General features: G+C 46.4%; 1 protein-coding gene across 1 annotated transcript in view; it reads right to left on the bottom strand.

The window, feature by feature from the left end:
- The window catches only part of LOC147238419 (mitogen-activated protein kinase kinase kinase 11), a 44,034-nt gene extending 22,269 nt beyond the window's left edge, over positions 1-21,765 (bottom strand). Inside the window, exons 1-2 of the mRNA XM_086197086.1 lie at positions 19,845-21,765; positions 1,149-1,329 (exon numbers count right to left, since the gene is read on the bottom strand). Of these exons, the coding sequence (XP_086053212.1) occupies positions 1,149-1,329; positions 19,845-20,601 (938 nt within the window). The 5' untranslated portion in view covers positions 20,602-21,765. The remainder of the gene's footprint in view (positions 1-1,148; positions 1,330-19,844) is intronic.
- Positions 21,766-24,286: the final 2,521 nt, after the last annotated feature.

The raw sequence follows: 24,286 nt of genomic DNA, 5'->3' as shown, positions 1-24,286 counted from the left end.
TCTTTGAAGAGACGCCGTCACATGGCTGCAACGGCCGTGCTGCAGTCCATCCATCACTGTGCCCCCCCCCGCCCCCCGCACCTCTGTAACCCCCAACCCCCCCCCCCCGCCCGAGATTTTTTTTTAATTCTTCAGTTGTTATCATGATTTCTGTCTGCAGACTCGTGAAGCAGGTCCACTCATCTGCTGAGTAGCTGCTGTTCATTCCTCTCCAGTACTTCAAGAATGGAAAAGTACTCCAGGATTTCATAGTTCACACAAAGATGAGTTCCTCTAGCGCCACCCTGAGGTCATCCCCCTGGAGAATAACTGTAATAATGTGATACCACTACCACTAGGCTCAAAATTCCTCATTCAAACCTGGTTCACCACAGGTGCGACAGGTGACGACGCCTTCGCTTTAAGCTGGAGGTGCAAAGACAGACTAGGCTGACAAAAACCAGTGGCGAACCAGTAGCTCCGAGTAAATAATGTCCGTGGAACTAATCAGCAGTGTGCAACTAAGTATTTCCTTGTTGTTCCTTCCTTCAGCGCCAACAATGGCGACCCTGATGTGATGCTCCACCCCCATGCATGGCGGAGGCGGCAGAGATGACGGGTCGCTAGATAGGGAAACACGAAGATGCCGGACAGCCTGACGGTCTGTCGCTCGCAGATCGTGCAACTCAAATCATCATCAGGGGAAAGCAGGGGTATGTTTCGGTGGATCGCCTTAAACCAATCTGGACTTGAACTGGCGACCCCCAAGCAGCTGGGGCACAAGAGATTATCCATCTCCCCCAGCGCCCCGGAACCGGGCCGGTCAGGTGCCCCATACTCCAACTCATCTCTGACCATCAAATGACTTTTCTCCAGCCTTAGAAGATTCTGGCGGGTCCCCACACGGCCCGACATGAGTTCTGGACTTAGCACGAGCAGGATTCACTACAGGCGGTAGAGGTGATGATGCACTCTCTTTAAAAAACTGCTGTAAAGGCAGGCAAGGCTGAGAGAACCAGGAGGAACGGTGCTGGCGTGGGGAAACAAGCAGCGGCGTGTAACTGAGCGTTTCCTCGTGGTTCCTTCAGACGTCTATCCATGACTATTCTTTGAAGTACTACTTTAAGGTCATCACAAATATTTCTATATTTGGTCACGTGAGCACTCACCTCCAGACGTCGCTGCCCTTAGAAAAAGTGGAAGACTTGATGACCTCGGGGGCCATCCAGGCGTAGGTGCCAGCGGTGCTCATCTTGGTGGTCTTGTGCCACTCTCTCGCCAGGCCGAAGTCCGTGATCTTCAACGTCAGACCCTCCATACATTCATTCTCTATGGGCTGAGCCAGAAGGACTGGAGAGGGTGGGGGGGCGGGAAAGAGGAGAGGAAGAAGGGTTAGAGACCATTAACGGAACGATCAAAACTCAAGAGTCGTGCCATCGGCCTGATTCTTCTGATGGGAAACATTCCAGTCGGTTTAATTTATGCCAGCACGGTCAGACGCCACTCTTCCAAAGATGCTGCAGTCACACGCAGGAGGTCCGTTTCACAGCAAGAAAGTGGCTTGAAAAGATTCCACAAACCTCAGCCGGCCTGCGCGGATTTAATCTACCAAAATGATCTAATAGTCGCAGTTGGTCGATGACAGACGATGACATCACTGATGATGTGTCTAGGTTGCACCAGGAGGTGCATAAAACACCGGGCAGAGGCAAAGCCAAAGTCCTGACGTTGTGTTATTTTAACCGTTTATTACAAGTTCCGTTTGAATTAAGCATCCCAACCATTTAGAAACAAAAGATTGAAGATTCTGACGGAAACACGTCGATATGCCGAAGCCGGCTGCATGTCCACAGCAGCACTTGTGTGATTCACCCTTCGGACAGAGCTCACTCTCACATGAGATTACCTTTTACGCTCGTGACAAACCAACTACTGGAGGGGATTTGATGCCCCCTTTGTGCTCATAATAACTCCCAATAGTTATGCTGTTTTTCAACCAGAAAGAATCCCAGAATATATCAAATGACCACAGACTGGAGGGTTCACAGGCTCAACCAGAACTTAGTCGCCTTGAAAATGCTGTTTGTTTGGATATGCAAATGAGGCACTTTGCCCCATGTCTGGTGTTGTCAACATGTCAAATTAAACTGTTTTTACATTCTATAGCTCGTTTTTAAATCATTGCATGAATGGGGGCTGAATAATCCATCAAATTTGATCGAGCTTGTCTTGTGGTGCGCCGTGATTTTTGGCTTCAGTATTTGTTAAATTCCAATTGTGTGTCAAAATTAAATATCGTGGTGCTGCAGAGTCATCCCCAAAATTAGAATAATTATCCAAAAGGAGATCGACAATTCTAAACTTGTACGTCAATATCAGTCAAAATGTCCCTGTTGGAATTTTGGTTCTAAATCTTGAAGCAATAAAGCAATAAATCAGAAGATCTTGCAGTCAGCCACAGAAGTATTACTTTGCGTATCGACAACCAAAATCTACTCGTGCTTGAAATGACAGAAATGTACTTTGTGATTTGTCCTAGTTACACATTCAAATGTGGATATCAAAATATTGCTGAAGCCACATACTTTATCTGGATATCTTCATACAAATTTAAAAAATTAAAAAAAAAAAAAAAAAACCTTTCATGAAATCAATCCGGCTGTTTTTACATCGGGATGCTTTTGGTCAACAAAAAAAAAAAAAGGAAAAAAAAAAGCTTCTGATGAAGTCACGTTTACTCAGACTGAGCAACCATGAAGACGTTAAACACGACAGCCGCTGGAATCAGGATTTGACGGCGTCATGAGAGAGATATCATCTTCGTGGCGGGCGGATCTGATATGCATGCTGCACATGCAAAATGAGAAAAGAACACACTGTAATATCAAATCAAGTCGTAGTATTTTGATGAGCGGCCGACACGCTTCAGCACTGGAAGGCGACCTGTGCCTTTAAAAAGAGAATACAACGCGCGGGACGTGGGTTGCTGCGGCGTGACTCGGTATCACGTGTCCACATGATTGGCAGCACGACCTCTCTTCCTCTTTGCTGGCAGGCCGGGCATCGCTCAGGGCAGGACTGGCCGTCAAACGCAGGGAGGAGTAGCAGCAAAGAATTTGACTTATTATAGGGAAGTAAGATTCCTGCTATTTGCAGGCACATTCAGACTTTCTGGGCTTGGCACTCCTTTCCTTTCTTGTGTCTTTTTTCAGCTGTGCCTTTCACTGGGAAAAAAACTCTTCTTTTACCGCAAATATAAAAGTCTTTCTCAGATACATTTTCTCTGTCTTGGTTGTCTCCGTCTTTGTCTCTCCCTCTCCCTCTCTCTCTCCCCCAGATATCCTGTGCTGTGCCTCATAGCCCAGAGGCAGAGAGGTTTGACGTCACAAAGGAATGCATCACAAGAGGTTGTGTTGTCTGCTCTATGTGTGTGCGCACGCGTGCGTGTTGGAACGTTTAAGATGTTAGCAGACTGGACTCTTTCAAATTAGACTTCCACGACAGTTGCTGCGCCTGCTTCTGCTGACAACTTCTGTCGGAACGCACGTGAACAGGTGCAACGGGCGTATTTGCAGTTTCACAAAGCACTGGGTGCTGCACTGCGACGGCGTTTCAGTCCAAGTTCCCTTTGTCTGCAGGACTTTGTTCATTAGATTATTCATTTTTTTTAATTTGCATCATTTGGCTGTTCAATTGTTGATTCATTCACTTCAACACCTCAACATGATTCTACTCAACATGTCGCTAGCTCCAGAGGTTGCTAACACGCTACAGCGGCACCCAGCTTCCACTGGTGGTCGGCGCTCACATTCCCCACTGACAACAGCTTGGACAGGGCCGCCAGAACACGTCAGCCCTGGTGCACAAACACTGTGACGAACAAGCTTTGATCTGACTCGCATCAGCGACGTCACACAGCTCACACGTCTTTGGTTTTGAAGTGAACTCTGGGAGATGAGGTCCAAAAACTCCCCTGTAATTAAAGCTAATGGCCAAAGGTGCCGCCCAACTCGAACCTTAAAGATTAGTGCTTTCATGTACGCCAGGCTGCAACTCCTGCTAATTTCATCATCCAGCAATCAAGCAGTGGTCCTCACTGTGGCCTCACAGTAGGAAGGTTCCAGGCCGGAGCCCCGGCTGTAGCACGGGGTCTTTCTGTGTGAGTCTCCATGTTCTCCCTGTTCCTGCTGGGTTCTCTCTGGTACTCCAGCTTCCTCCACAGTCCAAAGACATCAAGAGGGGACCAGGTTAATCCAGACTCTAAATTGACCGTAGGCGTGGCTGGGAGAGCCAATGGTTGTCTGTCTATATGTGTTGGCCTTGCCATGGACTGGTGACCTGTGCTGGGGCAAGGCTGCTGGGATAGGCTCCACCCCCACCACCCTCAACAGGAGAAGAGGGAGAACATGGAGGGATGGATGGATGGATGGATGGATGATGGATATTTTGAAAAACGATCAGCAAAATTTTCCAGTGACATGTTGTTATTTATATTTTCCCTCCGGTGCCCCCCTACCCAGAAGTGAGTGATGATGTCAGAGGCTACAACTGCAGGCCCTGATGCCTCCCGTCATTTCTTGTGTGTAACAGCTGGGAGATCGTCAGTCATTCTCACCTGGGAGCTCACTCCCACATCCAGGAAGTGACTCCAGTATCTAGCAATTAGCCTCCAGTGGTGGAAGCCTACTGTGAAAATCAGAAATGGGCAGGACCTGGTCTGCTGTGCGCTGCCCCCCGATTCACCGTGCACAATAAGAGCACTATATTTAGCATCAGAGGTCAGGAGGTGACGCGGGACTCCAGAAGCTGATGGATGACAGGGAAGTGAAGGTGGAGTGAGATGGGCTACGGGGACCGAGCAGGCAGAGTGATAGATAATGGACGCACACAAACTGTCATAGAAACACACACATGCAACCCAGGGGACACGTTTTTAGGAGCACCGCTAGCGGCACAAAGGTAGCGAAGTATTGGACACACACACACACACACACACACACAATGTACACAATGTACTGGGGTGTGCTGTCACAGCTTCCCTCTAAATACCCCCAGTGACCAGACAGCCAAATATTAGTTACTGACACACTACACTATCAAAATGTGCCTTTAAGTGCATCTAAACAATCAGGGTGCATTCAATTCCCACAGAAATCACACCGCCATTATTTTACAGTGTTTTCAATGAAAATGGACATATTTGTGTAAAAAATAAAAATAATAATAATAATAATATATGACATTCCCTCTGATGTTGCAAACCATTCTGCAAATGAAATAATTCAAAAGTAACACAAGTAGGCATTTGTTTCAAAATCCTGCAGATCCAGATCATATGCAGAGGCGGGAACCCACCCTGAATTCAGACTCTTTCCTCAGAGCCCTGAGCGAATCAAACACAAACTCACACTTTTTTCTGAGAAACTGGACAACATCTGAGAACAGGCACTGCAGCAGAAAGCAACACCAGTAAATGTCTCTCTGCATTAATATTGAACTGCCGTTACATCCTGCCTGTAAGACACACACACGCACACACACACATTTCAGCGTGGCAGCAAACATGCAGATCCACACAAGCAACATAAGTATTTTAGTAGTCACAGCACACATACACACCACATTCTTCCTCTACTTCCTGAGTTGAGGCCGGGTGCATACCCAGTTCAGCTGGCCTCATCTTAACCGCCATCGTCACACGGGCGACGGCTGCATGCATTAGTCAGCTGCCTGCTTGATGGCACACAGCAACGCACGCTAGTCGCATTAGCGCTGCTGCCGACAGCTTTGCTGAACGAGTCAGCGGGAGAAATTATGAATAAACACGCTTTTTTTAATCCATGTGCCGTAGAGAGCCCGACCACCACAGCCCAGACGGCTCCAGGTCTTTAATCTGTCACAAAGATGAATGACCATCTTCAGACGAGAAAATTTTGGTTTGGATCAGATGATGCTAATAAATGTCATCTTCATGCGGGTTCTCATATCTCCCATCTAGCATCACAACTTCACAGCGTGGGTTGCTGTAAAAGTAAGAAAGGGGAGGGGGGGGAGCAGCAGGAAATCCACCTTTCTTCTGAAGGATAAGGTCGAGTATCACGACCAGATCAGACTTTCCCAGACAGAACGTCTTTCCTGACGGAGAGGCGAAACAACAACATCCACCACAAAAACACAGTGACGGGTCTCCATGGCAACGGGGCTGTGTTTGGTATTGTTTGTTGTTCAGAAACAAGAGAGTGTCAGTTGCAGATATGACTCGCTGTAACCAGCCTGGATATGAGCTCGGTGCTGGGACTGACTCAACAGTTAGTGAGAATCTCAGTGTCAGGGATTTGTGCAGGGGATGTCCCGGGGCTGATCTCCAATCAGCTTTTACCTGACTGCTAAAATTGTAACGGTCCATCCAGGGCAAACACGAACTGTTTAGGTTCCTGCTGCTTTTTTGCACATCATTAAACAAGAGCCTCGGGCTTCTCTGGATTTCATCACAGTTGAGTGGAATGCAGCCGAATGAATCAGCTGAACCTTCCCAATCTGATATAACATGAAACCAGTTACGGGAAACCTGCTCTGAAATCAATTCCAGGGTAATGGCCATGTATTTATAGGAAGTTGTCAGTTGGCAAGACAGAAATCTGCCAGATCGGATTGTTCGAAATGTATTGCCTCACAACCAGCGGCAGCAACTGGCAGCAACTGGTTTCTGAGCCACTGTAAAAAGGCAAAAACCAAAATAACAAAGGGATAAGAAACTGATTAACTACCAGCTCCCACCAGCGGATCCGGCTCATGATCCTACCCTTCAGAATAAAGGCTACTTTCACTGCTAGAAACAAAAAACTAAAATTCTTCACGACCAAGGTTTCACTGCTGTATGGTGGGACAAACAGCACAAAGACGTCGAGTACTCAGATTCCACTCGTTTGTCTGTTTAATTCTCTGGTTAAATCATTGGAGAGGTACAACATCAGAGGTGAACCAGAAGGAAGCGCGACTGGCGCCGGCGGTCAGGGGACGAAGCCCGAATGACGTAGTCAGAGGAGACGAGCTGACCAGGACCAAAGAACTCCAGCGCTGCACCTTCAGTGGAAGGTAGTCAGACAGAAACACTGCGAAAATGGTTCGCTTTCACCAAAATAATGTTTCATTTGCTTTTCTTCTTTATTAAAAATTTTAAAAAAGTTTTATTGAATTGAAACCTACAGGTGAGTGGCAGGCTAGTACTTAGCTACAGGTAGCGTGACATCACTCCTCCTGCCGTGTGACCGGTTAGTCAGATCCAACTAACCAGCAGAGACGGTAACCAGGATTTACTCAACGAATTACAGGGGTTTAATGAGCAAATGAGCTGCCTGAGTGTTTCGACTAGCACACCTGACCAGATGAGAAGTGCGATTGTGGCCCCTGGAACCCTGAATCCCTGATTTAAATCAAATCACACTGATCTGCGGCTCGGCACTGACCGGCATTTGCGGTTCGCCATCCTGCACAAGGAGGCGACTCTCACTGCCGGCGATGACGCAGAGGTCCGCTCCACTGAACCCTGCACCCCACTTCATTATCACCTCATCGCTTCATTGTCACCGCACGTCTTCCTGTCATTCCTCCTCCTCCTGGTTTCTGGAGGACAGATGCGTAACTGCGCAACTGTAAAACCAAGCAAATGCTGCTTCATGCCAAAAAACAACCACATTAGCTTTTAAATCCCCAAACCTCGACCTCCTCTATGCTCTGTCTACCTTCCTCCCTCTCCCACCCCCCCCCTCCCTGCCCTGCACCCGTAGGCGAGAGGAGAATTCCGGGAGGGTGGGGGCTTTCCCCAGGAAGAACGGAAGCTTTGTCCCCTGAGGGACGAGGCTATAGGCTGACAGACAGTCTGGCAACCTCTGAGCAGGCAGCCAGCGAGAGACTGATAAGGCACAATCAGAGCAGAAGATGTCAACTCACAGATGAAAACAGCTCTGACTCAGCTGGAGCTCGCCTTTCCTCCACAACCTGCTGGCTCCTTTACGTTTCCCGGCCCCGTCAGCGGGCTCTTGGCGAGGCCACATTTTTAGTTTCATCTTGTTGAGGAAAGCCACAAAAGGAAATTGGAAAGTGTAATGAGGTGCAGCACACTGTATTTCTGTTTTTAACAATTATTTTCTTTCTTTCTTTCTTTTTTTTTTAATCACCTGTGATAAAACACGTCACTCAGATTTAAAGCGTCCCTGTTTCTTTTTCAACAACTCAGAGGTAAAGATTCACGCACACTTGTTGTCAAACGTAGCCCATACACAGGTTTGAGGGGCTGGAACCAGCGAGCGTGCAGCTTCAGCGCTATCTTCAAACTTTTAGACTGAGTTTCGATGGACTAACTAATATCAGCTGTGTCCTGCAAGCCAAAGTTCAGGGGGGCTGGTACCACGGGCCCTAAAACACGTGTTGACTTGTTTTCCTGCGGGAACCTGATCAGGTCTCATCAGAGTCCCAGTGAAGGTTTGTACCAAACGCAGAAAGTCCCCCGTGTTGTTCCTGAGACACTGCGAGGACGTCATGGGTTAGCAATATCACAATAAATAAAACACGGTGATTTAACCAACCTGCCTTTATGTCGCACATTCTGGCAAATGGGCTACGAGCTAATCATTTACATTAAGATTGTCGAAGCAGGGTTATAAATGATTGTCTAGGTAAAGTACCCAGTGCCAGGTAGAAGGTCGCGAGGTCTCCAGAATGGTCACTTATTAACAAAGCTCCAGCGCTCGCATGGTGAAAGGTAACCTTCATTAGTGCCATCTCCTTTGAAACTCAGATATCAGTCAATGTCAATCACAGGAAGGGCGGGGCGGAGGGGGGGGCATGTGGTGGATACAGCAGAAAAATACTGCGTGGATTCTACAATATATACGGTAAAGCCCGTTAACTATGAAAGGGCGATGTCACAAGGAACTGAGCTCAGCAGCTAAACCAGGAAAGTCCCTGTTAAGCAATGCCGCTTAAATTCACGCCAAATCTGAAGAGCCAAGCGATTAAACTGATGAAATACCACAACAATGAGATGCCAGTCACCCACACAATGAATCAACAGTCAGTTCATATGTTTGTAGCTCACTGGCGCATAGTTGCAACATCCCAGCAGGGGCCTGGACCCTGGAGCTTCAGTCCTGCTCACCCAAACCTTACCCTGCTCCTGCTAGCGCACCGTTAGCCAGCACGCTACAGCTAATACACAACAGGTGCTTCAGACTGTCTAGAATTCAACTGCCTAACCTGCCACCTCCAAACACATCATCCTGGAAATATTTCTAATCAGCAGGCTTAATTATTTGCAGTCAACCCCCCCAAAAAGTTATTAATAAGTTTCAGACCATCCAGCAAGACCAGAGGGAGAAGATGTCACATGATGTACCTTTTTAGCTTAGCATTTTCTGGCATTTTATACTGATCACCCTCTCCTGGACTGCGGTACTTTTGTTGCTTTGTGGTTGTCTGCCTGTTTGTAATTGTATTGTTGAGAATTTTGGACTGAAAATTTGCTGGAAAAGTGATTTATAAATAAAATTTGGTATTAATCCTGAGCAGACTGACGGCTGACGGTCGACCTAAAACTACAATTATCCAGGAAAGATGTTAAAACTTGGGCAGTTTTTTGCATGAATTCTTGGTGAATCCAGAATTCAGAAAATGCTAGCCACATCATTTTTTGATGGAAAAATTATCCAACAGTATCTAAGATTGAGTAATTAATGAATAATTTATAACTTTTGTGGTCAAGCGTCCCTTTGAGGAGCCTGTTTTGAGCCGGTCTGTTTATCTGTAATTCGTTAAATTGAGCAAAAGTGGCAACACTGGAAGATTCCAACGAATCTGATTCTTGCCACTGATAACAATGTTGAAGACTTTCAGGGTCGTTTTGCTGCGGCACACATTCAACAGAGAGCAGGTCCCCTGGCCTGCGTAGAACCAAGGGAACATACTGCGCTGTATGAAGTAAAGCTGTCAGCTTTTCCACAAAATAACATCCAGTCAGCAATAAATTCAAAAACATTCATCACAGTACTTTGAACAGGTTACTACAGTTTGAATCTGAGTCTTGATTTTGCTTGATTTTGGGATCGTAGCATTGCTACAAGCATTTCCTTGACTAGCAGGAGGACAAATAGAAGAATATTAATGACAATTTCTTTCCTTAAAAGCGGAAAACAACAACAACAACAACAAAGACTGTAATCCAACACACAGGCATCCGGAAGCCTCGTTATTAGACTGATGACCAACATTCCTGAGGTTGTTTTTCTTCTTGTAGTCTACAAAACAAATGTGTCTTCTTCCTTTTTTCAAAACATTTATTGCTAATTTGCATGGGAACTGTCTTGTGATCTGTGCGGTGAGAAGGCAGCCGAGCTGAGAGTGAGGTTACAGAACAGAGGAGGGAGAAAAACCAACAAGAGAACGGCTGAGTTCTGGAAACCTCTCCACTTCCTGTGCACCCTGACCTCCCAGTGTCTGCTATTTTTTTCCTCCGGGACCACCTCCTCCCCGACAATCCTGTTGTCCTGCCCCCACATTTGGTCTGCTTGGACTACATACAAGCACAGGCAGACATAAGCTGCAACGTTCAAGACTCACACACTTCTCTTTTATACACTGTTTACCGCAGTAATAATACATGATCAGGCCATCTTGCTCATATTTTGACGGCATACATCTACAATTGTACTAATAAAGCACATAATATTAACCAGCATGAAGTAACCTTCAGAGTAAAATAAAGGCAATTTGTGGAGGTTTTTTTTTTTAAAATGTGATATCTTGAGTAAAATAATCAGAAAAAGGGCCTGCATCTCTCTTTCAGCATGTAAGCTCCTAATGGAAAACTTCAAAATGTACATGAAGGTTAAGGGAAGAGAACACGGCTGCCTGATACCTGCGTGAGCTACGTCTCATTAGCGTTTAAGTCAAAACAGTCAAGAGGTTCAGTTCAACTTGAAAGGAGCTGAAATGTTTGGAGAACTGTGTCTTACACTTTGTGCTAGAGACAGTTCTCTCTCTCTCTCTCTCTCTCACACACACACACACACACACACACACACACACACACACAAATACATAGATAGATAACTTTATTCCCCCCTGAAAGGAAATCATGTAAATGCTCTTTTTGAAGCGTTATCAGTAGTTTGCATGTATGTATTTGGGCATTCAAGCTTTTCTCAACATGATATGAGGGTGTCTGAGTTGTGGTGACTGTCCAGCGGGAGCTGCAAGACAGATGAGCAGACTATTTCCCACAATATTTTGTTAACTTAGTGGGAGTTAAGTGCTTTTTCAGATGTATAAACGAACAAAAAACAGTCAGCTGAAGTGCACCAATAGTGTTAGCATGTTAATTAATATCCAACATACTGAACAAACTTGAATTTTTGAATGAAATGTTGTTGTTTTTTTTTATATTCACTAAATTTGGCAAGTATATGGATTGATAGACTTCAGACAAGCCACCATCCCTTGCTAGCGGTTCTTGCTATGTTATGCTAGGCTATGCTATGCTATTCTAATCAACCTCCTGGCTTAAGCCTTGCACATAACGCACAAAACACAGCAGAAAAGTGAAAAGTAGCAATACATGAAGTTCAAATTCATATAAAAGTGATTAAATGTGATCCTGTGAGGATACAGTAATGATAAAATATAAAACTATTAATACACACATAGAAACACCTCTTAGAAGCTCCAGTTGCATACAACCTGTGTGTGTGTGTGTGTGTGTGTGTGTGTGTGTGAGAGAGAGAGAGAGAGAGAGAGAGATCTTAAATCTCCAGGAATAATCCACTGTGCATCTGGGTGCAGGGAAATGATGCAGCCTGGCTTAGCTGCTCGCTAAGTGTGATTAGCAAACCGTACCTCTTCTTTATAGCCCACTGACACACACTGAGCCTGCAGCGACACACACTCTGGGTTTGCAGCGACACACACTCTTGGTCTGCAGCGACACACATTCTTGGTCGGCCGCGACACACACTCTGATCCTGCAGCGACACACACTCTGATCCTGCAGCGACACACACTCTGATCCTGCAGCGACACAGCTGAGCTCTACCCGCGTGACCTTTGTCTCTCTGCCAGGTCACCCCACAGAAATGCTAGCTTCTCTGCAAACTGGTAATGCAGGAGCACCTGTGTGTATGGGTGGATTTTAGCTCCTTCTTTTTCTTTATGACCCAGATAGTTATTCAATGGAATAAAAGTTTTAAATCTGGTGGGTGCACTGTGTTGAGTATAAAGAGAATAACAGATTTGTGACAATATGGCCCCCTGAAAAAGAGAGCTGAACAGTAGAATCTACAAACAGGCCCGTCAGCTTGGATTTGAATATGCTATATTTCATATCATTACAGTTTCATAATAACCTAGCATTATATTAAGATTATGAGACTGAGCGCAAACACCAAGTGAAGCCAAAATGGATTTTAAATAACGTAATTTAACAACATCAGGACACTACAATGTTGACTTTCAAACTTAAGCCCTGAAATGTTAAATATGAGCAAAGGTATTTAAATTAGTGTGCAAATTATAGAGATGTTCATAATTGCATGGGTCTGTTTATTTGTTGAAGCCGAGCATTTTTTTAAATTGTTCTCATAGTCAAATCCGCCCATCCATCAATTTTCTATCCCGTTTATCCGTTTAGGGTGGTTGGGGGGGTGGAGACACTGGGTGAGAGGTGGAGATCACCCTGGGCGGGTCACCGGTCCGTCGCAGGGTCAAGGGTCACCGGGGGAAGTGAGGATTGAACCAGCGACAGCCACTCTACCTCTGAGCCACGCCGCCCCCTCATAGTCAGCTCAGTCCAGTCATTTATGGATTTATCGTGGAACAATGGTTTGGTGGATCTCCATGCGCGACTTGAGAAAGTTCCCTGCTTCACACATGCTTTCGGACTGCATACACAGACTTATTGGCAGTCAGCTGAGTGGAGTGTGATGAAGCAGCGGTGCAGAGAAAAGGATAACATCAGCGGAGGAATTTGTGTGACATTTTAATAGAAGCAACCATTCACATCATGGATCTCATTCTTAGGAAACTTCCAGAAAATTCTGGTGTTTTAGACCCTGTTTGTCCAGGTTCTGGTAGAAATGTCTAAGAACAATCACTCGACAACGCATTCGTTACTACACCGGCTGCTGTATGCAAGGGTTTTTTCCGAAAAAAATAACCTTTTTTTTCCTTTCGTGTAACCAACATGCGTCTTCCTCCAATCAAATTTTAAACCCAGGTGTCAAAAAAAACTGACAAACATTTCTCCTCCTTGACCAGAAATCGTTGTGCGCACCAGTCCTTCATGTGTGCATCTCATTAACTTGCGATCCTGTGACATCACTTCCAGTTTGAAAGCCACTTCTTAAACAGTTTGATGTACGCATACGCCACACGGACACGCCGACACCCATCAAAGTATGAAAATATATTCACATAGTCTTTACGAGCTGCAATACGGTGGGTGTGACATGACGGCGGCCAGTTGGCCCATCGGATGACACGAGAGCTGCTCTGCTCCAGGCTGGAGAGATGTCAAAAAGACGCTTATTATTTCCATCACACACTTAAGAAGTTAGGAATTCTTTTTTCTTTTTTTTTAATGAAGGAAAAAAAGAGTTCTGAGTGTGTTCTTTCTCTATAATGGCAATTTTCTCTGCATTAGGAGTTCACTTATCGCAAAAAAAGATAATCAAGCTGCCTTTGCAAAGTACAGGTGCGTATCTGGACTTTAGTTTAAAATCTCATTCACTGAATTACTACACAATCAAAACAGCTGGAAATTACCCCCATAAATCCTCCTGCTGTGTCTGCACACGTGCGTGCGTGTGTGCGTGTGCGTGCGCGCACGCGGCTGGCCACACACGAGCATCACAAACCCAGTCACCAGCATGCTCAGACACACTGGCTGGGGATGTTTGGAGTGCCCTGCAGTGTGGGCCACTGGGGTTGCTCAAGGAAAACATACTGGTAGAGAGAGACGTATCAGATGTTTGTCCGTTTGTGGGAAGAAGAAAAGAGAGAGAGAGAGAGAGAGAGAGAGAGAGAGAGAGAGAGAGAGAGAGAGAGAGAGAGAGAGAGAGAGAGAGAGAGAGAGAGAGAGAGAGAGAGAGAGAGAGAGAGAGAGAGAGAGAGAGAGAGAGAGAGAGAGAGAGAGAGAGAGAGAGAGAGAGAGAGAGAGAGAGAAACAGAGAGAGGGATCCAATCCATGTGGCTTCTTCCTGATCTGAGCTCCAGCCCAGCAAATGCTCAGCTTGGCTTCTTTCCCTTCCAGTCCTGCCTGGAGCTGCAGGAGACTTCACTGGTCTCCTGGTCTTGACTGGTAATGTATTGCCTTTTAGGCAGTTACAGAGTGATATAAGGTATTTTTAAAAGATGTTTTAGTGATATTATGACAACTGCAGAAACACGTTACCACGCTGAAATACTGTGGACTTCCTGTTGTTTGTTCCAGCTTTATTTTTCAATGGAATAACTGATTTACTGGCAGGGACCAGCTGCAGGAAGCCGAGCGCTTCTCCCTCTCACAGGCTTCAGAATCCAGGCTGGACCGTCACTGGCTGTCAGGAGCTTTGACCGACACGTCCACCACCACACTGAGCAACTTCTGTTACTTTATATCAATTTTTAGGTGCTGGCTTGCCACCCCGATACCGACGTATGGTATCATGTGACACTGTCGACCAATCGGAGCTGTTACAGGAAGCAGCCTCACATATGATGAGCGCCGGCTAATTACTAATGAATGTGTTTTTACAGGCGGAAAAAACTTTGTTGTCCTTTAACACATAAATCCAAAAACACTGTCAAGTGTAACTGTGATGATAATCCATCTTTTTCAAGTTTTGGGGGATAAAATGTTCATAAATCGAGGCCGCGTCCTGCATGATGTCAGCATTTTAATGCCTAGTCCTACCTCTGCACTTGTTTTTGTTAAAGTAGTTTGATGAGTAACTTGAGACTCATCACAGTCGGTACTAGTGTGAAGTAAGTAACTAGTAATATCTCAGCAGTTTTTGACAGACAGGACGACTGATAAACTGTGCAGATATTCTTATTACAATTACATTCAAACCCACACAGGATTACAACTGCAGTCCACCTTTTTTTGAGTTGTAGTTTTTGCTCATCTTGGTATGTTTAAATCCCTGAGAATGAATTTCATCTATCACACAAGTGTTACTGTTAACTGTGGTAAACGTACTGCGTTCCGATAGTTCTTTTCTCGTCGGACCCACTCACGCCACCACAAACGTGTACAGCGCTGGCTGAGCAGTGCCTGCTGCCACACTGGAGGCATCGCAGGCTCCTGATCTGAGAGCTCGGCGGCGTCGGGATGGGATTATCCTGTCAAAGCTGAACTTACAGCTGCTTACTCTTGAAATATACATAAAACTGCTGCTTGAACTGCTTCTGTTCAACTTGAAGCAAACTTTTACAAGTATTAAAATACTTGATTGATCCCTTAAGTACGATTAAGTATTAACTTTTATAATTTTGGTTTTTTTTTTGTCAGATGTTTACTTTCATTTAACTCTGCATGTTGCGATGTACATTTTATTTGATGATTTTCTTTTTCCAAGTTACAGATACTAGTAGATACTTCCATACTGCATACTTACAATGTTCAAACTGAGTATACGAAGCATACGATGTACTCAATCGTGCAGCGTGCGAGTTTCGAGGGTGCAGTGCTGTCCCAAACGGCATACCGCCGCGCGGCGACGCGATGTCTTCTTCTTCTTCTACACCGATTTGTGACCGCGAGCAACGCATCAAGCATCAGCTTATTACCGCCACCTTTTGCCTGCGCTTGTTCGTCCATTTTTGAAGCAGGAAAACAGCAAAATGAACGGTCCTCGCGCGTTGTTACGCCACAATCGGCGCCTCCTTCTATTGGCTGAGGGTCAAGGGTACGTGGAGTTTATTTGTGGGATCTATTTAGCAAAACATTTTGGTGACAAGTCGTTTTATTTTTTCAAACCCGCGTCCACACAGAATTTCAAACTTGTCCCTGTTATTTAATGTAAAGACGACTCTGTACAAGTCAGTGTCACCGACTCTCACCGCAGCTGCCCGCCGCCATTTCGGCGAGTGTCCACAGTCGCATCCTCAAAATCTTGACCGATTTGAGTACGTCATCCAGGTACTTTGGCATTCTCAATTTTCACATACTATCCATGATTTTGAAGTATGGAAGTATGCGATTTGGGACGCACCAGATGAGTTGAGGGTGCGCCCAGGCGGGGTGAGTTCCTGTTCAGCGTGGAAACAAAATGAAAATCATTTCAAATGATTCAACTTTCTATGAAGAGGAGTGTCTTGGATGCAGCATGTGACATCATCAGAGGCAACGAAGGATTCACACGCAATTCAGCGTCCAATCAGTGTCATTTTGAAACATACAAGTACATGGAAAGGCTCCACAGAGTACTCCAACTGTCCAGTCTCAGAACGAGATTTAATCATTGAACAAAGCAGCAGCAGATCAGAGCACTCCTATCCCTGTCAGGTTTTTCTTTTTTCTGGGGTTTCCCCCTCAAAACAGTAGGAAATAACATGTAATTTAGGAAGCCCGTTTGTGTGCTGCAGCAGGAATAGACATGCAATTTCATTTGACTTAGGCTTGGTGGTGAAGGCCCGAAGCCACATTTCGATATGAGCTAGAACATAACAAGATAAAGACAGAACAAGTGAGGCGGGCCGGACCCACGTCCACGCAGCCCGAGAGCTACACAATCTCCACAAATACTGGTGCTCAGCTACGCTAGCGGCGCACTGGGTTTCTTCGTAACCAGCTCCACCCACCCGCCACATCTACACCTGAGGATTGAAACGCAGCGGCGGCCCACAGCTCAGCTGATATACAAGCGGCTGTTGAAGATGGTTTCCTCTCCTGCTTTGCAAAGCAAGCAGAAGTCAACACAAAATCACAACTTCGCAACAGGTGAGCATCGTTGTTGCGACGCACAAACACGGTGGCGTTCGGCTTGAGACGCTCCCGTAGACTTTCATCAGAAGACCAACGAGTGTAACTGTAGATGCACACGAACCAGGTGTGTGTGTGTGCGTGCGCCTTCTGACATCAGGAGTGAAGACGGCCAAACACCAATGACAGAAACGTCTCAGAACTGTGCAAAAACCCGAGCGGCGGCACGCAGGTGTTGATGAGGACCGTGGAAGCAGAAGAATCCTGACATGAGACTGAAAGTGAAAGGGAAGCACCGCTGCCTTCAGACGCTTCTAATGACAGGTTTCTTGCTCACACAGTGTCCTTTCTGTTATTCGAGCTTTTATCTGACTTTTAACTCAACACTTCCACTCCTGACATTTGGTGCCCCAGGCAACTACAGTCTCAACACTCACAAGAGCGTGAATTCAGTTCGACAGTCAGCCACAAGACCCAGACACACTTACAGGTTGTTGTTCTCTAGCTTTTACCTTTTCTTCCTTCGTAAAGAAGCTCCCCACCACGCACCTCAGTTCAAATCGTCATCTTGCAGCTTGTTTCTCGGCTCCTCGTGGATTATCTGAGCAGTTTAATCATCAGTGCAGCGCCAACACTGAAGGGTGACATCATGTTTGAGTATTTTCATGGTCATTATCACTACTGTGTCTTAATTAGGCTCCTTAACATGATGCAAAATCGTTTAAGATCATTGAAGACACTTAGCATGATGCAACAATGCTGCAAATAGTGCTTCCGTCTCGTGCTTGACTGCAGAGTGCCAGCGCAAAATGGCAGCTGGGGAAAGAAGAACTTGCAAAATGATTCTGAGGAACTGACACCAGGCCGCGAGGTTGAGAGTCAAGCCCTCGGAACATCTCACCTTGTGTTTACGAAGCCTTTAAGAGCGTACTTGTCGAAGTGTTCTTGCACCTACGCGTTCAACCTGTCAGCACTCACCACACCAGCAAATACTGTCAGAAGGTTTTTTAAAGATGACGACCTCCACCACAACAGGATATTACCCGGTGACACCACAGGGTTGTGGCAGCACAGAGACGTGTCGGGGCAGGCCAGGGACAGAGATTCAGAGAAGAATTAAAAAACAAGCGGCAGGGGGAGGCAGGCGAGTGATACGATCTCCCAGAACACAGAGAGAAGGATTGTGTTGCCTCATACACAAACACCACATCAACATAGAGCTCTACCTCCACGGGAATGAACCCGGCACAGGGGTGACGAGAGGCGCCAGGCTCACTTTCAGAACAGGAACGTTATTTTTTTAGGGAGTAAAGACGTAATAGAAGCCCTTTCTAATCACATTGCAGCATTATTATGACAGCTGCTATGTCCAGAAACCTGTTATCCACCAACATGAACCATCCTCTTATTCACTTTAGCTCTAGTTTGCGATGGAATAAAGTCATTAAATGTCCAGGGTGAAAATCGCCCTCTCAGGAGCTGCAGCCTGGAACCTCACCCACTTCTACAATAAGAAATCCGTCAAGATTCTGAACCACATCTGTGAGCTTCAAACTGTCCCCGTTCACTGCCCACAGCGCCATACTGAGTCAGGTGACGCTGTCGACCAATCACAGCTGTCACAGGAAGCAGCCTCGGATGTAGGGACTCCTGGGTAATGGAGTCTGGTTACAAAGTTGTACTTTTCCACTGGCAGAAATCTTTATTGATCCTTAAATGTTACCACAACACACACACACACACACACACATTATATGCATACACAAATACATCATGTGAATGTACATACACGTGCAGGAATGCTGCATCAGCACCTTATGACTCCACACAGACAGTAATATCATAAATTAACAGTACTTTAAAAAGAGTAGCCGTCGATATGTAGTATATTAGATATTGGAAGGAATTAGATGAACGCTGGTGAAGAGTGAAAGAAAGAGGGAGCTGTAGCTGAAGGGGATGGGGGGAGATCGATGACCACTGATGGAGGCTGACAGGAACATTTAGAGCTCATTCATACTTAATAAATTTTAAAAAATTTAAAAAAAACTGAAACATTGAGGAGCCCAAGAGAGATTTCCGAGGCCGTGCTCTACGGCCTTGCTGAGAAAAGCTTCACACCAACCTCGAGTCAGCCACTGAACCAAGGTCGTCTTCTCAGAAACCTACAGGACTGAATGTTTTGCAGCGTCAGTCCATCATTCTGGTTCAAACAAAGCCGAATCTTTTCTCTGTCTTAGAGCGCTTGGAACGTGCGGTGGAAGACCGGATAAGCTGAGGGAGGCTGGAAATCTTTCGAACCACAACAGATACAATCAGAGAGCTGAAAGGGATTACAAGCAGCATGGCAGGAATGATAATAACTGAGGGGAGGTTGTTGTAAAATTCAGGTGGCTTCAGTGTTTAGGTCAGCTAAAAGCACCATTTGAGCTGAGAGAGGCACTTGTTATGCCTCAAAAAGGGGGAGGAGGAGGAGGAGGAGGAAGGGTGGACAGCCCTATCAGCGATGCATCTCTCTGCAGTGTAGCTTTAATGACAAGGTCCTGTGCGTACGTGTCTGCCGTGAGGGCCCAAGGTACTCAAACTACCTCCGGGCGGCGTCAAAGTCCAAAACGCTCCTGCGATGGAGAGCTTCCTCCCGTCTCCCTGACCTTTGCCACCCTGCCGTGGCGTTTTATCCAATCATCTTATTTGCTCTGTCCCTGCACGCGCTCAGAAGCCTCCGCCAACCTTCGACAGACTCAAAAAGATCCAAATATGTCTTGACAGCTCGTCGCCGCACCGATGTACAAGCAATGGGTCAGAGCTGGAGTTTGAGCAGACGACAGCAGAGAGCGCCGAGTTCTGCTCAAGTGTAAACACTAAAAGACGCGTGTGATGTCATGTTACTTAAGTAAGCGTGGGAACTTACTGTTGTTGGACTTGAGGTCCCGGTGGATGACAGGGACGATGGCCTCGCTGTGCAGGTACAGCATTCCTCGAGCGATCTGTACGGCCCAGTTGACCAGGACGTGCGGTGGGATCCGCCGGCCCGCCAGCGCCCTGCTCAGCGGCCCACCCGAGGCATACTCCATGATGAGGCACAGGTTGGGTTCCTGCAGACACACGCCTTTCAGGGCGATGATGTTGGGGTGAGTGAGCATGGCGAACAGACGGGCCTCTTGCCTCACATTCTGCGCTGTCACGCTGATGTCCTCATCCGGGTCTTGCCGGGCAGCTTTCACAGCCACCAGCCCGCCTCTCCATGTACCCCGATACACCTTACCGAAGCCCCCGACCCCGATGACCTCCTCCAGGCTCAGCTCCCTGAAATTCACCACCTCGGGTTTGAACTCTCCCACCACGGCAGGGCCGAGCTCTCCCACCACGCCAGCGCCCGGAAGCTTCCCATATCCACTGGGCTTGAAGGAGCCGTAGTTGGAGGGAAAGATGCCCACCTTGTTGTTGACCTTCCCCGCCCACCACCCCTCATCCCCCGATATCTCAGAGTCCAGAGAGAGCACCTCCACCAGGTCGCCCTTCCGCAAGGTGAGCTCGTCTTTACAGGACGCTTCATAGTCGAATAAGGCTGTCCACACAGGGTTGGTGAAGTTCCCCTTCTGTGACTGTTCCAAGTTCTTCCAGTTCAACAATGGGCCGCGGCTGAATATGTTCTTCAGCGGCTCCATGGAGCCTCAAACAGATGTTTTGACTGGAACTGATTCTGCACCCCAAGGGTTTGAAAATAAAGTACAAAGGAGTACTTTATTGCGCCTCGCTCCCTTTCCTGTCTTTCTAGTTGGTTCATCAGGGATCAGTGAAAATCTGTTCAGAAGTCTGACCAAGTGAGCAGCGAAAAGGGTTCAAAGACGGTCCGGCGGCTGTTGGGGCCTCTGGTTCATCTCAGCCTCGGAGTCTGAAAACGCAGCATCATCGGAGTGATTAATTCCTTCAGAGACCAGAATGGCAGAGTTTCTTTCGCTTCAAGTGATGTGGTGTGTGGTTTCCCAACACATGGTCTGCACATTATAATTTAACAAGCCTGTACTTTAGAGAGTCTTGAATCACCTCATTACCGGAGCATTAGCGCTCCTCTCTCCTCTTCCAATTGCCACCTGTTGTCCTCTGATTTATGGGCTGGAACTCTTTTTCTGGGTAATGACTTCTTTTTTTTTTTTTTTTTTTTTCCCCCAAGTATTTTAACGTTGCACCTGCAACTCCAACGTAAAAAGGTTCTCTCTATACTTTATACTTCCATTTTAACTTTTAATGTATTTTTAGCCATTAAGTGCAGCGGCCACCACAAGCAGGAAGCGGTGAGAAGCGGAGAAGAATAGCAGGAAAAGGAGCATTCAGTCCAGCCAACCAGTGTTTTACGACGAGATTCAGGGCTCACCAGTTCGCCTTCTTAAACCGCAATCTCTGATAACCGCGTGCGAGCGCAACTTTGCGGCGCTCCCGCAGGAAATCCCGCATTCCATTGCGCGTCAGTATCCATACTGATCTTTTTACCGGGACGAATATAAAACAAGCGGGGTTGAATCCTCCGACATGAGGAGCGAACTTTTGTAACAGGAAGGGCTCTCCAGACCTGCGTGACTGCAGTTTCCAGAGAGAAACACGCAGCCAAAGTACTCCCAGGATGCAGTTCAGGGTGTAGTCTGGTCCGCCTCGGCGCTCAGGTGATAGTCGGTATCCAAACATACATCCATCACGTTAAAAGTCTCCTTCCTCTCCCTCGGTTCTCCCTCCAGCGCAGGACCTCGAACCACTTCTACGTCTGCGCTGCTTCCAGTCACTTCAGAGGGTGGGGTTTCAAAACTTTTCTGTCCTAACAGGAAAGGAGTCAGATGACAGGCCACTCTCCTGATAGACGCACCAAATACACGCGCATCCGGTCGGTACTTTCACAATAAAAGGCAACGGCAAACGAGGCAAAAGCAGAGCTCCGCCGCCCCAGTTTGTTTTGTCAGACATTGTCCGGTATTCCTAGGGTTGCATTTTATTGTCAGGCAATAGCAGATTATTATGTTTCCAACTGTTTTTTTTTTTTTGATGATATCATTGCACTTACTGTGTCCGGTAATGTGTTACCTACCAAAATGGGACAAATGGCCTGAGAATCCAGCCTGGAACCTCACTGACCAAACTGTATCACGTGATCAATGTCGATCAATCAGAGCTGCTACAGGAAGCAGCCTCGGGTGCAAGGAATCCTGGGTAATCCTTACTAATTTGTATGTTTTCACCAAGACAAATAAGATCCCTTAAATGTTCCCTCAAGTATTTGTACCTACGAATACAACAGATATAAATGTTGGACAGAGTAAAAATGGTCTCAAACTTTTTTGAAACAACTGAAATGTGTTTAGGTCTGTTTCTCTTTATCACACCATAACTATGAATATACTTTGAAGTTGAACATCCATCCATGTTCTCCCTCTTCTCCTGTTCAGGGTGGTGGGGGTGGAGCCTATCCCAGCAGCCTTCCCCCTGGACAGGTCACCAGTCCATGGCAGGGCCAACACATAGAGACAGACAACCATTGGCTCTCCCAGCCACACCTACAGTCAATTTAGAGTCTGGATTAACCTGGTCCCTCTTGATGTCTTTGGACTGTGGAGGAAGCTGGAGTACCAGAGAGAACCCAGCAGGAACAGGGAGAACATGGAGACTCACCCAGAAAGACCCCGTGCTCCAGCCGGGGCTCCACCCACAACCTTCTTGCTGGGGGGCCACAGTGAGGACCACTGCTCCACCGGGCCGCCTCAAGTTGAACAGTTAAAGAAAAACCCAACTTCTCCATGTTTTTAGAATCTAATGTTCAAAAATGAGGCTGTGAATCACACGCTTCCAATTTCTGACGCCTGGTCACACGCAAAGGGTTTACTTCACATTGCTGTTGCAGATAATCCAAGCACACACATACAAACATACTTAAGAAAGACCAGTGGAGTTCTGATAGCAGCTTAGTCGTTTTAGTCATGTGATGTCACCTTTTTCCTCTTTTATTTTGAAAATTCACCGTAGAGCTCGTTCTTATTGCTCACTTGACCTTTATAGTAAGAGGCAAAACAGAAACTTCCCAGGACAGGTTGAGCCACAAACATACAAGTGTGAATCAGTTCAGTAATACAAAGTCACTGGGGAAATGAATTCTGTCGGCTTGCTTGAATATTTAAAAAACGAACAAACAACTTGCAGCATCACAACATTCTGCGGGTTTTATCGCAGGTCACAGCAGACATGAATAATTTACACACCTTGGATGTGCAGCAAAGGAAAGGATCTAAATACTTTAAACTATCTTCACTTCCGTTTCACTTCACATGATATTTTTGTATCCCAGCGCTTCGAAGTGTTCGGCCCTTAAGTCACTGACCACTAAAGGTCACGTCAGAGCGCTGCGTGTTCCCACTGCATTTTTTTAATGCGAACGGCTTTAAAAAGTCATCATCTTCATCCTGTTTTTCATGCGCGTCACTGATAAGTAATGAGTTTAGATCATTGTAGGGGAGTAAAAATACAACGTTTCCTTTGAATGGAGCGGAGTGTCAGATCAAAGTGTCCTAAAACGCAATCACTCAAGCTCAGATCACTCCAGAGTTTCCGAGTACGATGCTTGAGTGAAAATACTGCGCCCTGTTTTAGACATTATGTATGCGACTACTTTAGACTTCCTCCAGCAGGTCTGTCTGGTGTTTAGTGCACCGCCCCGGGTGAACACGACCACGACTCCAGACACGGCCTGACCACGGCGGCCCAGACGTTGCTGAGGTCCGCATGGGGGTGGGGGCAGAGAGTAGAACCACTGTTCCATGTGACTGAGGTGCGACTCTAAGTCTAGGAACATGATGGTGGTGGTGACAAACGTGACTTCCTCCCTCAGGGGGAATAAAGGTGCAGGGTGTGGTGGGTTTCTCAAGAACAACTGGAAGAAAAGTCTGCTCACTTTAGCTTCCTATATGGGGATGTTGAGGCAGATTCCCGTGTCGATCTGCCACCAAACGAGCGTTGGCTCCGGCACCTGTGTGACTCGTTTCTGGATTTCTGGATAAAAAAAAAATCTAAGTTTCACTGATTTTCCTCCACTGTTTTGTTTGATGCAGTCAACTCATCCAACGACACGATTTTCCAGGTAGAGAGTAGTCAAGTTTTTTTGTTTTTTTTACTTAAGTACGACGTTAAGGTATCTGTACTTTGAGTATCCATTTTTAGGACTTTGTATTTTTACAGCATTTCGAGGGATAATGTACTTGCGCCACTCCCAGTAGCAGGTTCTGCTACCGTTAGCATGCCTAGCTATCAGTGTTTTGGTACTTTTTAAACCAGTTTGCTGTCATTCATTTCTGTCAAAAAAAACAAAAACTGCAG

This window comes from Aulostomus chinensis, chromosome 24, assembly GCF_037954235.1.
Source record: "Aulostomus chinensis isolate RoL2024-O1b breed Wild chromosome 24, RoL_Achi_v1.0, whole genome shotgun sequence".
Lineage (NCBI taxonomy): Eukaryota > Metazoa > Chordata > Actinopteri > Syngnathiformes > Aulostomidae > Aulostomus > Aulostomus chinensis.
Note: the sequence above shows the minus strand (reverse complement) of the source record. Positions and strands in the feature narration are given on the sequence as shown.